Raw genomic sequence first — 13,345 nt, 5'->3', positions numbered from 1 at the left:
AATGTATATACATATATTTTTATTCATTACAGTATATATATTGTGTAATATATATATATAATGTATATACATATATTTTTTATTAATTACCATGGTCAACTTGTTTTAAAATATGGTGTAAATTATGGATCCTTACCCTAGAAAGAAGTGCATAGGTCTATCCTTGGAAAATCTGCATATAGTTTCCTGAAAGTTCATTCATGTCTCAACCAAATGTAGGCTGAAAGTCTACATTTGTAAAGATTTTAAATAACATGTGTTGTTAATTCTCTGGCTCAGTTTATATATTAGGTAACATCATTTTTTTTCTTGAAATTGAAAACCTGAAGTCATGCCAGTTCCTCATCAACAACTTGGTGCAAAGCAGAGATTTTCTGCCTCAGGTCAAGTTCTGTGTAGCTAATCTACAGAAGAAGCTTCTACAAAGAGAAAATATATATGTGAAAATATGCCCAAGACACTGATCTGAGAGCAGGGGCTGTTCCTAGGCTCAGCTAATGGCCACAGAGAGTCTGTTTTCAGTTATTCTTTAGTTGGGGGTTTTAAACCCTGAAGTCCACCAGCTCATGCTGCTTCCAGTGTCCTCCCTCAGCTCTGCTACTCAGAACGTTACACGTCAAGGCCCAGTTTCCCGTTCTTCCTCTCTGAGGTGCCCCCCCCCCCCCCCAGGCCATCTGCAGCATCAGTTTCTGTCTTTCTCTCAACTTTGTAGCTATGTCCTGAAGAGTACTTCACAGAATCCCTCTGCTTGCCACTCAGCTCTAACCCCTTTGTCTCCCTCACTTCAGGAGGAAACCTGGTTGAGGGCTCCTACTGCCTCGCGCACAGAAAATAGGTGATCCCTGTGAATTTCAGAGGCCGTGTGTATAGTGCTGAGTCACTTCTGCTTTGGAGACAAAACACTTATTCTGGCTTTGCCATTAATTAGCTATTTATTTTCAGGAAAAACACTTGATTTTTTTTTTTTTTTAACACTTGAATTTTCTAAGTATCAATTTTCCTCTTTCTGGAAAATTGGTATGATAATGGTACCCACCTAACTGGACTGTTGTGCAGAGTAAATCATATAATGCATCAGAAGTGTTTAGCACAGTTTTTGAGTCAAAGTAAGCATTACATAAAGGTTAGTTATATAATTTGTTGAACTATATTTTACATAGAATTTTCTTTATTTTTTTTGAAATAAATAATGGTATATAGCCAAATATAGAAGGCATCAGAAATTTTTTGGAGAGAGTCACCTGGGTGGCTCAGTCGGTTAAGCATCTGCTTTCAGCTTAGGTCATGATCCTAGGGTCCTGGGATCAAGCCCCGCATCAGGCTCCTTGCTCAGTGGGGAGGCTGCTTCTCCCTCTACCACTCCTTCCTGCTCATGATCTTTCTCTCACTCTCTGTCTCTCAAATAAATAAATAAAATACCTTTTTAAAAAAAGAATTTTTTTTCGACAGAACTGAAATCTCATAATATTTTTAGGTCCTCTTGACAATTTTTACTTTTAATATGTTAAATCCCAATTTGGCTGATAAAAATTTCAGCTTTTATCCTAGTGAGCTCTAAGATAGTAGAAATATCTTTATGATACTGTGTGATCCTGTTTGCCTTCAACACACTTTTCCTTTTTTTTTTTTTTTAAACATTATTTCTAAAACCTAAAGATAAGGGCCTCTACCTAGCTTCCAAGAGATCCTAAGACCAGATGAGAAGGAGACTGGGGAAGATTTATCCTGCATGTGATTTTCAAGTCCCATATCCCAATTCTTCCTAGTTATTATCAAAAGGATCTTTGTCTTTCCTTTCAAGGATCTGGCCAGACAGTCCAGATGGATAAATTCACTGCTAGAAAATATAATAGCTCATTTTATTATAATAACAATTTTGAACACAAAAACAGAACAGGTCCTTACTCTTTAAAGACTTAAATAATATCTGTATGTGTATCTTTAGCTAACTCCCCAAAATGTTTTCAAACTGAGATTAAGTCTTAGATTTTGCACATTTTGAGCATCTAAGTTTCAACAAATGTTTGAGGGCAGAGATTATACTTGATCCATCTTTGTACTCCTAGATCTTAGTATATTATATGATATATGCAATAAATAGTTGTTGATTAAAAATATGCAAGTCTGTATATTGTATTGAAAAGACTGCAGAATTTGGTTGTATTGGAATGTTTATTTTTAAAATTTTAAAAAAGATTTTATTTATTGATTTTAGAGAGAAAGAGATAGTATGCATGCACAAGCAGGGGGAGGGGAAAAGGAGTGGAAAAGAATCTCAAGCAGACTTGTGCTGAGCACAGAGCCCTATGTGGGGCTTAATCTCAGGACCCTGAGATCATGACCTGAGTCGAAACCAAGAGTCAGAGCCTCAAGTAGCTGAGCCACCCAGGCACCCCAATATTGGAACATATATTTTTAACAAAGAGATTAAAATAAAAACTATTAAAAATTACTGGACTTCAAATGTTTAAGGAATCCATTTTTTTGAGAACAATTTTAATATCTGAACAAGACAGTATTTTTATTTGGAGAATCAATTTTTGTTAATTAGCAATGAGGACTTAATTCTTACACAATTCTATGACTTTCTTATTTTTAACATCTGACATATTTCTTTTTAAACTTCCTGTCTAGATATGAATCCATCTCATGTCTTGTATATACTACATGCCGAAGTGCAGTTTTATGACCCTCATTTTATGTACCAATAAGTCAGTGACAGCAGATACTTTCCTAAACTTCATTGACATGATTTCTTTGATGACAAGAAATTAGAATTATGTAAGCATTTACTTTATATGGGAAGGGACCAAATAGCAAATTTTGCTGATAGATTTCCTTTGTCTAATAAAAGACATTTGAAAAAAATCAGTGTTGACAGGAATAGAAAATCTGTCTGGAGGTTTTCAGTCCAGTCGTTCATGTCTGTGTTTTTTCAAGCAATAAATTTAGCTTCTGATATGCTTTTAGAAAGTTTAGCTTCAGGTTTTATTTTTCTTTGTTTAGTTTGTAGCTCATCATCAAAGGCTTTCTGAATTCTGTCATCTTGTCCCCTCAATGTGGCCACATCTGTCCTGGCTCTGGGTGTTGGCTGGCCACTCAACAGAGCCCAGCTCTGGATACATACTGGTGGATCCATAAACACTGAAATGTCAGTTCCCACCTACTCTAAAAGCTAATCAACAGTTGGGGAAAGGCTTTTCTCATGTTCTTATCATGCTTTATTGGAAATATATGCATCCTCAAGCTGTAACATCTTGTATAATGCAGGTGTTTTATGGAGATCTGTCAGGAAATTTTTAGCATCATGTTTTTCAAAAGATCTACTAAAATTGAGATCAATGGCTACCTTGTACACAATGATTTTGTGAATGACAACCAAAGGTTTCCAAAGGACCACCCTGAAAATTCTGGGAGTTATTAATCTCTGATACAAGTTTTATTACCTTAAATAACATCAGAGATAAAAGGTCTCTAGGCCAATCTACTCACGCTGCTGAGCTACCTTAGAATATCAAAGTATGCCTATTATCTTTGATAACATACCTCTGACCTGGAGGCCGTTCAAGTTCAGAAATAGTCTTAGAGACATAGTTTAAATTAGGATTGCACTTGGGAATTATCATTTATAGAAGTCCTACAAGGACTGGCTTCAACTGTCCATTATATATGCGATGGTGTCCAGAGAGACACATAGTCTCAGATCCTGAGAGGGTAGGCTCAGAGATCCTGTTTTCCTTTGCATAATTTTCAATCTGCTTTGGAGAGAATGGATTTCCTCAGATACATTTGTAAACAAATTTAATCTTCTTTGGAAAATATCCTGGACTTATTCAAATCTATGATCTTTGGCTATGGTTGTCATTGAGGCTGATCCCGAAGGAAGGCTATCTCCAAAGGTGAGACTCAGGCTCCAGCACTGGGCCGAAGGCTGTTGGCTGAACTGTGACTCAACACTGAGCTCCCTTACCTGGTATAGGTTGGCTAGATGGTGGTTAGTTTTGATCAAAAATGGCTGGTTCACTCCTGGATGGTCAACATCGTGGGCTGCTGCAGCAAGCAGTCCAAGCATGATGTCCAGAGGTGTGAGGAAGCTGGCGAGCTGTTAAAAAAAATCACATTGGGAGATTGATTGGTGTTTTCCCACATAGGTTAGCGTTTGTTTTGGCTGCTCAAACTGTCTGGATTGTGACAGTATTTTTCATGCTTTCCATCCTAACTTTTACCCTCTTGAAGCAGCAGTCAGTGAGGTGATACCACATGGAATTGCAGGGGGGAAAAAAAGACAGTGGGAAGTAATTAGGCAAGTCAAATTTTTCTGGATCGTTCATTCAACCACCCTCCTCTTTGTACTGCTGTCCTTGTTTCTTTTCATTGGTGTAGTGAGTGGTGTTGCCTGTTGTCAAGACTGTTCTCTGCTGAGCAGGGAGAAGGCAGGGCCTGAAGTTAGCCTTGCTCCGAGAGAAAGCAGTGAATGAAGGAAAATTTTAAAGCCAAAGTAATGGACACATTAAGAAAAACCATTTGTGTATTTCAACCATCCACTCTACCATTGCCACTGTACATACAGAACCAAGAGTGGGCTGAATTACAAAATTTGCATATTTCTTCAATGTGTAATAAATAGTGGGGGAATGTGTAAGAATCTGTCATTATTTTGGTAGCTACGAAAACAAGCAGGAGAATGGGAATCCAGTGTTAAATTTAAGCATACTACTGTGTGATATATTAGAGCTTTCAGACAACTTACAGATAAAAAAACACAACCTTTAATGGGATATTTTACAAGGATGAGGCATCTACCCAGTTTTCTTTTGGGAATGCCTGTCTGGCATCTGTATGTCTAGTGATTGGTATTAAAACTGGTCAAACTAAGATATCATTTTCGAAAAACCTTAAGAAAATGCATCCTATATGTTAAACCAATTTAGTTATATATGGTCGAGAAATGCTGAGGTTTCAGGTCGTGATTATTATTATTATTATTACGTTTTTAGCTTTGGATTGCTTTATTGCTTCAGAACACACTTGCTCTGGGATCTTTGGAGTTGACAAGTTCTCTTGGGCTTGCATCAGGATGCCCCGTTGGTTTAGTAGGAAATAGAGCTTCAGTCTTGAAGAGTTTTGATTCTATTTTTCAGTCAAAACCCATGCAGCAGGAGACTTTTTCCAGAGCATTTCACCACTGGCACAATTTGTGGCAGAGGTCCAAGACCAAACAATGAATTTCTTGAGGGCTTTGAAGATATCTAAGATGTAGATTGTCATAGAAAGGGTTGTTTTTGTCCTCAGTGCAATCTTGAAAAGTATAGAAATTATGGGGGGAAAACCCTAGGGAAATGTCCACCCTCTTTCATGTGTATTATATAACTTCCAAAGTGGATCCTGGAACTTTCATAGACATAATTTGTATTCTTAGAGTGAATGACCCATACAGTTATTTTGATATGTTGTGTGATTTGGGACTTAGCAGGCAGTTTACTTGACATCTCCAGATGGCTGAGGAGGCACCCGGGTCTTCTTTTACCTTTGGCTCTTTCAGGTAGCAGTGCATGGCCTGGGTGACATCAGCTGCGTGAACAGCGTTGTGATACGGGTTTTGGCTGTGGTAATCTTCTTGAACCATGACTAGGAGGCAAACAGATAACTCCATCAGCTAAAACCAAAACAGGAAGGGCAGACTAAGCTCAGACCTATCTAGAATCCCTTTTGCTTAAAAATATGAATGTCTCCAAAATGTGCAGCCTGGGGATCCTTTAAAAATAAACGTGGTTTGCAAGCTTGGCAGTTCTACTGGGCTGTTTTTAGTGAAGAGGAGGGGGGAGGGCAGACAGGAGAAAGGCTGAAAGGATTTGCGAGGCCCCTGGGATTCCTCACCACCTTCATCAATCACCTCTTTCTGAGGCGCATCAAGGCTTTCATTCATAGGAAAAATAAATACGTAGGGAAAGGACAACTTTATTTCACACCATAGTTTAATTATTTAAGTTTGCTACCATTTATGAATAATACGTTCCATAAAAGAGGTTTCCCTTTAAAGAGCCCAAGTAGCATTGGGCCCCTGATATCCAAAGATTGGCTTAGCAGTTGAATACCAAAGACTGACCAAAGCAAATCCGAGGCTTCTTCAGGCAGAAAGTCAAAGTACTGTGTTGATCCAATGGTGCACTCCTTTGTTTTATTTCTATCTTATTCAGATCAAGCTAGCATCTCTCACGCCTTTCCAATATAAGGACCAGAGTGCTCTTGGAGCCAAGTAGAGGCATAAGTGAGGCGATTTTGTTTTGCAAATTACAGAAGCTGGTAGCCTGCCTTAGCTCATAGCCATGGGTTAGGGTTCAGTATGTTCAGTGTGCATAGAATGTCCAGATTTGCAAGTGTGGCCATATTATCTCAGCCAGTTTAGCCCTGAATTTGGGTGTTATTTCTGTCATCAAATCTTTTCATTCTTTACTCTGTGGGCCAAAGTATCTGTGTTGTCCTTTAGACAAATAAAAATTATTTGGGCCGTTTGTGGCCATTACTTTGCTTGAGAAATCTAAATTCAATTAGCCTGAGGTTGTTTGTGTTTCTGGAATTGAGCCATGTCGTAGCTGGTTTCAAAAGTTTCTTTCGTGTCACGTATTATTTTACGGGTTTCTAAAAACAATTAGATTTCAACTCTGGCCCTCTCCCTTATTGTTTGTGGTTGGGTCAATTACTTAACCATACGTTTCCTCAGTTTTCTTCTCTATAAAATGGGAATAACAATAGCTCCAATTTCAAACGGCTGCTGTAAGGATGAAAGGTGGTTAAGATATGCAAGTCCGTAGTCCCAGCACATGTAAGCACTGTATAGGCCTGGTTGTCCTTCCTTCTGTTGCTATCATGTCACTGTTATTTTACTCTGGAGGCAACAAGGCATCAAGTCAGCTTCAAGATTCAAAGCACAGCTATGGGGCACATTGAAGAAGCCAGAAACATGCTAAGTGACAGTAGGAAGTTATATGGTGATTAAAAATGTGCTCTGGATAATTTGGCAGATAAATAAGCATGTGCATTATGTCCAGTAAGAACTGGGGCTGTTTTTGATAGAGAGTGATGGGGCGGAATGGAGTGGAAACATGGCGGACTTTCAAGTCAGACAGACCTGGACTTGGACAGAGGCTTTGCCAATTACAAGTTGTTGACCTCAAGCAAGTTATGAAACCTCTTCCTACTTTTCCTTAACCGTGAGCCAAATGGCGTTGACAATCCCAACTTGCAGAGTTGGTGAAACGGTTAGAAATAACACACTGAGGGCATCTTGTAGATCACGAGCTCTATGTAAACAGTAGTTCTACTTATATTAAAAAAAAAAAAAAAAGCCTATTGAAGAATTTTAACAGCTCATGTCCAGATTGGAATTATTTGAGGCCTACATTACTGGGGTTTGCTGAGATGTAAGCAGATCTGTAATTTCTTTAATGGTCACATGGTTTTCTTTATATCATTTTTTTCCTCTATTGTAAACATAGCTAATTGAGTAAATAATTTTCTCACTGATTAAAAGGGGCAAACCATATTTTAAAATTAAGATGAGATAATTTAAGTTTAACTTGAGATCTTCATTTTCCAGCTATCACTGTTGCCACTTTATGTTAAAGAATACTATGGACTGCCATCATTCAGGGGAAAGGAGGTAGGAATACGGAAATGAAGACTTACCTAAAAACCTGTGCAAGGTCACCATGTCTAGCTTGAAATGGTGAATGAGTCCATGGGTGTTGAAGAGGTGGCACAGCAGTGTTACCAGGCTGTTTCCTATAGGAAAACAGTCACTTGCTTTAACTCATTTTTATCACCATTAAAATATCGAGATTGACAGAAGGATCCAAAGTTTCTGTAGTGAAAGTTCTCTGGTAGGTCTCCTTTTCCCTATTAGAATTGAATTTTTTCCAGTATAAAAGATATTATTCTTATGGTTTGGTCCTAGGTTTTCTCATATTGTACAAATGAAACAAGCTAGGTCAGACCTTTCTCTACATCAAAGGCAATGAAAGCATTAAGAGTCTGCCTATTGTGGGGACACACCCACCCACCCATGTGAGTGTATTTTTTAAAGACACAGTTTAATGGTTACTTGTGATGTGCCTTAAGTTGCTTCCATCTGATTCTTACGTCTACAGAGATACCTAAGTCACCAAGTTCCTTAAGAATCCGAGTTTGTTCTTCCCAGGCAAAGTCACCCAGGATGAGATCTGATGAGGAGATAGTTTAGAACTTAAGCCAGCAGAGATGTGAAATTGAAGCAATACATTTAGTATTTAGAAAATATGTAAGCATTTAGAAAATATGATGGACTAAAGAGTAATGACTTTGAATTTTGAATAATTTGAGTAATGATTTTTTGTATTTTAAAAGCATTAGAGAATTTATGAAAGACTTTGCAGTGGACCAAGATGATGACTGGATTTCTTAAGTGGAAAACTAAATATTGCCTAAGCACAATCTTCTGGGGCACCTGATCCTGCAGTTCTGCAGATTCCATTGTCTTTGAGCTTTTTCTTGACTCTCGAATTTGTAGATAACGGATAGCATTGCAAATGATTCTTGTCCATAACATGCAAACAGAATCACTGTTTGACAACAGAATACAGTTGACTTCCTCTTCACAGTTTTACAGCTATTAATAAATTCATTGAAGCATTTCTTACTGTTTATATATGTGTTGTTCTTTGAATTTTCCCTTCACCTAGTTTTAGCATTTTTTTTATTAACATATAATGTATTATTTGCTTCAGGGGTACAGGTCTGTGAATCATCAGTCTTACACAATTCACAGCACTCACCATAGCACATACCCTCCCCAATGTCCATCACCCAGCCACCCTATCCCTCCCACCCACCACCCCAGCAACCCTCAGTTTGTATCCTCAGATTAAGAGTCTCTTATGGTTGGTCTCCCTCCCCGGTCCCATCTTGTTTCATTCCCCGCCCCCCGCCCCCGCCAATAGCCCCCTGCCCTGCCCCTCAATTCCTCATATCAGAGAGATCATATGATAATTGCCTTTCTCGGTTTGACTTATTTTGCTTAGGATAATACTCTCTAGTTCCATTCATGTCATTGCAAATGGCAAGATTTCTTTCGTTCTTTCTTTCGTTCGTTCATTCTTTCTTGATGGCATCTTACTGGATTGCTAATTAATTGAGTTAAATCTTCGGCATGTACTCATTTCATATCCCTATGAGGGTCATGATTATCCTCTTTTGAACCAATTCTTTTATTCACAGTTACGTTCATCTACTGGTACTCATTTCTCAATTGATTTGAGCAAAGTGAAATATAAGATTGTGGGTTCTGTCGCTATATGGTCTAGTTAGCTTTCCACGGTGTAAAGCTCTGCTTCATACTCTTAGGCTGTTTCTTTCAACTGTATGTTATTTGTCAAGTAACCGAATGGTGAGAAAACCATCTGTAATGACTTAAAGTACAAGCCTGGTATGTGGTGGGACATGTGAAGGTCAGCATCACATATTATGTCTTTCATTGGCTCCCTAAGCCTATCAGTATTTGTTTAATGGGCAGACGAATATATAACCAAATTGTATTGCTTTCTTTAAGAAAGTCTTTATAGGCACCAAGAAATGTGAAACCAGTGGCAATGTCTACTTTCCCCTTCAGCTACCTCCAAAACTTTTACACTGCGTCATCAGCCGGTGTTTTCCTTCAGTAATGCCGAGCATATCTGAACAAGACCTGCATTGGGTGAGCTTCAGCTCCCTCAAGGAAAACGCACAGACACCTGCCCTATAGTGGTCAGGCCTGGTCATATGAGCTTTAGTGTTTCTAGTTTTCACTAACAATGAAAAGCCTCCATTTGGATGTGGCCAAAGTAGTCTGTGAGGAAAGAATCTAATGTGTAGTTTCCAAATTCCTTTGGGATCATCAAGGCCAGAAGGAAAATGGTCTTAAGGTTCTAAGGCCAAATATAGTCCTTTTCATCTGAATTAATTTTCCCTTGGCCTGGCCCTTCTGGAGTGGCTGTAGACTTAAGAAAGTGGAAAAAAAGGGAAAGTGAATAACAGTGTTTGGAAATAGGATTCTTTGGGGTGACTTACCATTTGTCAAGCGATCAAATAAGAAAATGTCAAAATCCCACATTCCCACTTTGGAGAGCATATGCTAAAAAGGCAAACGAAAACAGCAGTCAAATGAATCATACTGGAGACTCAAACATTTACTTTGAGACAGTGAGTGAAACAATTAAAAAGTTGGAAATAGTAGCACATTGCTCTCTGGCTTGTGGTAAAACAAATCTTGCTCTACTAACAAGAGTGTAAAAAGATTCAGACTATCTGGTTCGGTGTCAGCCACATCCCTCACTGGATGTGGGGACTTGGGCAAGTTCCTTAACCTCTCCATACCCCAGTTTCCTATTTGAAAAATATAGCTGATAATATAATCTACCTCAGGATTTTTTTTTTTTAAGATTTTATTTATTTATTTGACAGAGAGAGAGATCACAAGTAGGCAGAGAGAGAGAGAGAGAGGGAAGCAGGCTCCGTGCTGAGCAGAGAGCCCGATGCGGACCTCGATCCCAGGCCCCTGGGATCATGACCTGAGCCGAAGGCAGAGGCTTAACTCACTGAGCCACCCAGGTGCCCCTACCTCAGGATTTTTGTAATGATTAAAAAAGGCAACATATGTGGAGTGCTTAGAATGTTGTTTGTACATAATAAGCACACATAAAATTTGATATCTGTTAAAATTGTAGTTCAGTAAAGCCTCTACATTGCAAATGACTATATACTTAAGGAGAATGTTTATAGCAAATTTCTAAAAAATGAAGTCAAAATGATTGCTGAGCACATTACTCTGCTCAATGTGGACTAAATGTGAAATGAACCAGTCTGATAGATAGGAAAGTGAAGTGGGCCATGGAAAATGTTGGGTAATTTAAAGACCTACTCTCCAATGTGGGCTTATTATCCTGTTTTTCTTGTTTAAATCCCTTATGCACAGCTATGGTTACAGATTCTATCCTCACTGTGGCTTCTGCAGCTGGCCTTCCTCTTCTCCCAAAGCCACTGCTTCCAGTAATGACCAGATAACTCCCCTCTTCCTAACCCTAAATATCTTCCCTGCATCCTCAAGTAAGTCTAAGGGCCTTGTCATAGCGCACAAAGACCTTCCAGCATTACCAGAAAAATGAAGGACTAATAGGTGACCTGTGAGATCTAGTGTGTGTGAACATTTTATCCAAGTCAAATACTAAAGCAGAATCAGAACTTGATCCCTGATATCCTGACTTGTGACACACAGTTCGTTCTACATCTCAATGTCATCTCTCTTGAGGGGTGAACCTCGGAGGGAGAGGCCCCCAAGAGTGCTCTGTTGCTGTTGCCCCTGCATTGGGAGCTCACTTAGTTTTGCTCTTCTTTCTCCAGCCAACCAGCCAACCAGCCAACCAACCAAACGAATAAACAAACAAACAACATTCACTCAATCTCAGGTCTTGGGTTGATAGGAGTGATTTTTTTTTCCCTTTTTTAGACCTGAAGTAGTAGTTCTTCTGATATTACTTATTGCTTAGCTACTAATACTATACAGTAATAGTATATATTTCTTAAAAGTATATAGCTAGCATAATATTACATAGCCATGTAAACTCTAGGACACTACTTCTGATTTCTGTTTAAACTGTGGTATTTTACCCTGAAATTTAAACTCCTTTGACAGTTTGGGCTAGAGATAACTTGTGAACTTTTTTTTTTTTTTTTTTTTAGATTGTCACATTTTAATTTCAACCTTTGACCAATGAATTGCAAAAATAATCATAAAATTTGTGAAAATTATTTAAATAAAATAAAAAATGTATAAAGGATGACACACCATATCAGTAGATGGAAGTGGAATTAAGAGTTGGTCATTATTGGGTTACTTTCAACATAGCTATCACAATGAGACAATTCACTGGGCTTAAAGATTGAGTTCTTCTCTCATTGGTAATTCATCTGTTCAAAATTTTACTTTACTTAGTGTTGTGCAAATATGTTTTGCCCATTTATAGAAACGAAAGTAGCTAGCATGTGCTAGGTATGAATATCTGAAACACATTAAGCAATGCTTTACCTTCTGTAATCTCTATATCACCCCTATAAGTGGGTATTTCTATTAACTTCATTTTATATTTGAGGAAAAAGTCCAGATGTATTGATTAACTAGCCAGAGTCACAGAGCGTCTCAGTGGTAGAAGTTGACTTCTGGTACTATCAGCTGAGGTACGTGCTCTTAGCCCCTGACCTCCTGGGAGGTGACAGAGGGGAAACTAACTTACCCTTGCTTGTCCAAGGTAGTCTTCATCCAGCAGGTGGAGAGGGGCTTGTGGTATAATTCCACGAAGCAGCCTCGATGCATGGAAGTATCTTTGAAAGCTTAACAGTCTTTTCACCTTTTTTTTAGTGCCAATTTCCCCTGAGTGTGTTGTATCTGTGGAGAGTAATCAAATACAGAAGTTATGTATTTTAAAAGCCCTATTTTCTCCACTATGTAAAAATACAATGTATTATATTTAAGATTTTATTTATTTATTTGACAGAGAAAGAGCACAAGAAGGGGGAGCAGCAGGCAGAGGGAGAGGGAGAAGCAGACTCCCCCATGAGCAGGGAGCCTGATGTAAGATTCCAATCTATTATAAAAGAGATAAACTTAAAATATGCTCTCAGTCCTTTCTTAGATATAGCCTATTTAACTCTGCATTTGAAGTTGTCTTAGAACGAAAATGACCTTTCTTATGTATTACCTTCATTAAAATGTCAAGATATTTCTGAATGTGATTTTAGAAGACATGAAATATATAAATTAAAATCTTCATTTTCCTATTAATGGCACTGATGTGCTAAGTACGTAAAATCTGCATACTTCTGTATGCATTTGAAAGGAACAGTTATGCTTTTTTTCCTATGATATTAAAGCCAAGCCTCCATAATTTAAACAAGGTTCTCATCCTACACTCTCTAAATTAAAAGGGCTGAGAATACACAAGCTTATACATGAGGAAAATGTTTCCTAATGTTCCAGGAATACCAGTGGCATGGGAATCAAGTGAAGTGACCTAGATTTTCCGGACAAGAAGCAGAGAGGGTGTCTACTTTCTAATGGATTATATTCTTTTTTACTAGCGGCCAGGAAAGTTTTGATCCTGTCAGTAGAGATATTTTAATACTCATGTCACATGTGCCTTTCAAAACTTGACTGTTGACATCATGGTGATTGTCCAGAAATAACCCAGGCACATTACTTGAAAGGCTGTCAAGGTATGTTTTATCTCAGCTAAAATTCTATGAATCACTCCAGGGCCACTTAAGTGACGTGTGCTGCCCA

The 13,345-nt window shown here is 38.3% G+C and overlaps 1 protein-coding gene across 3 annotated transcripts in view; it reads right to left on the bottom strand.

The window, feature by feature from the left end:
- The window catches only part of PDE7B (phosphodiesterase 7B), a 311,440-nt gene that overhangs the window by 27,404 nt on the left and 270,691 nt on the right, over window positions 1-13,345 (bottom strand). For all 3 annotated transcript variants that reach the window (XM_059400779.1, XM_059400780.1, XM_059400781.1), the window contains 5 exons: window positions 12,300-12,451; window positions 10,081-10,144; window positions 7,687-7,782; window positions 5,528-5,628; window positions 3,971-4,102 (listed from right to left, as the gene is read on the bottom strand). In XM_059400779.1, coding sequence (XP_059256762.1) covers window positions 3,971-4,102; window positions 5,528-5,628; window positions 7,687-7,782; window positions 10,081-10,144; window positions 12,300-12,451 — 545 coding nt within the window. The remainder of the gene's footprint in view (window positions 1-3,970; window positions 4,103-5,527; window positions 5,629-7,686; window positions 7,783-10,080; window positions 10,145-12,299; window positions 12,452-13,345) is intronic.

The sequence above is a fragment of the Mustela nigripes genome, chromosome 5 (genome assembly GCF_022355385.1).
Source record: "Mustela nigripes isolate SB6536 chromosome 5, MUSNIG.SB6536, whole genome shotgun sequence".
NCBI classification, from domain to species: domain Eukaryota; kingdom Metazoa; phylum Chordata; class Mammalia; order Carnivora; family Mustelidae; genus Mustela; species Mustela nigripes.
This window is presented reverse-complemented; position numbering and strand designations above follow the sequence as displayed.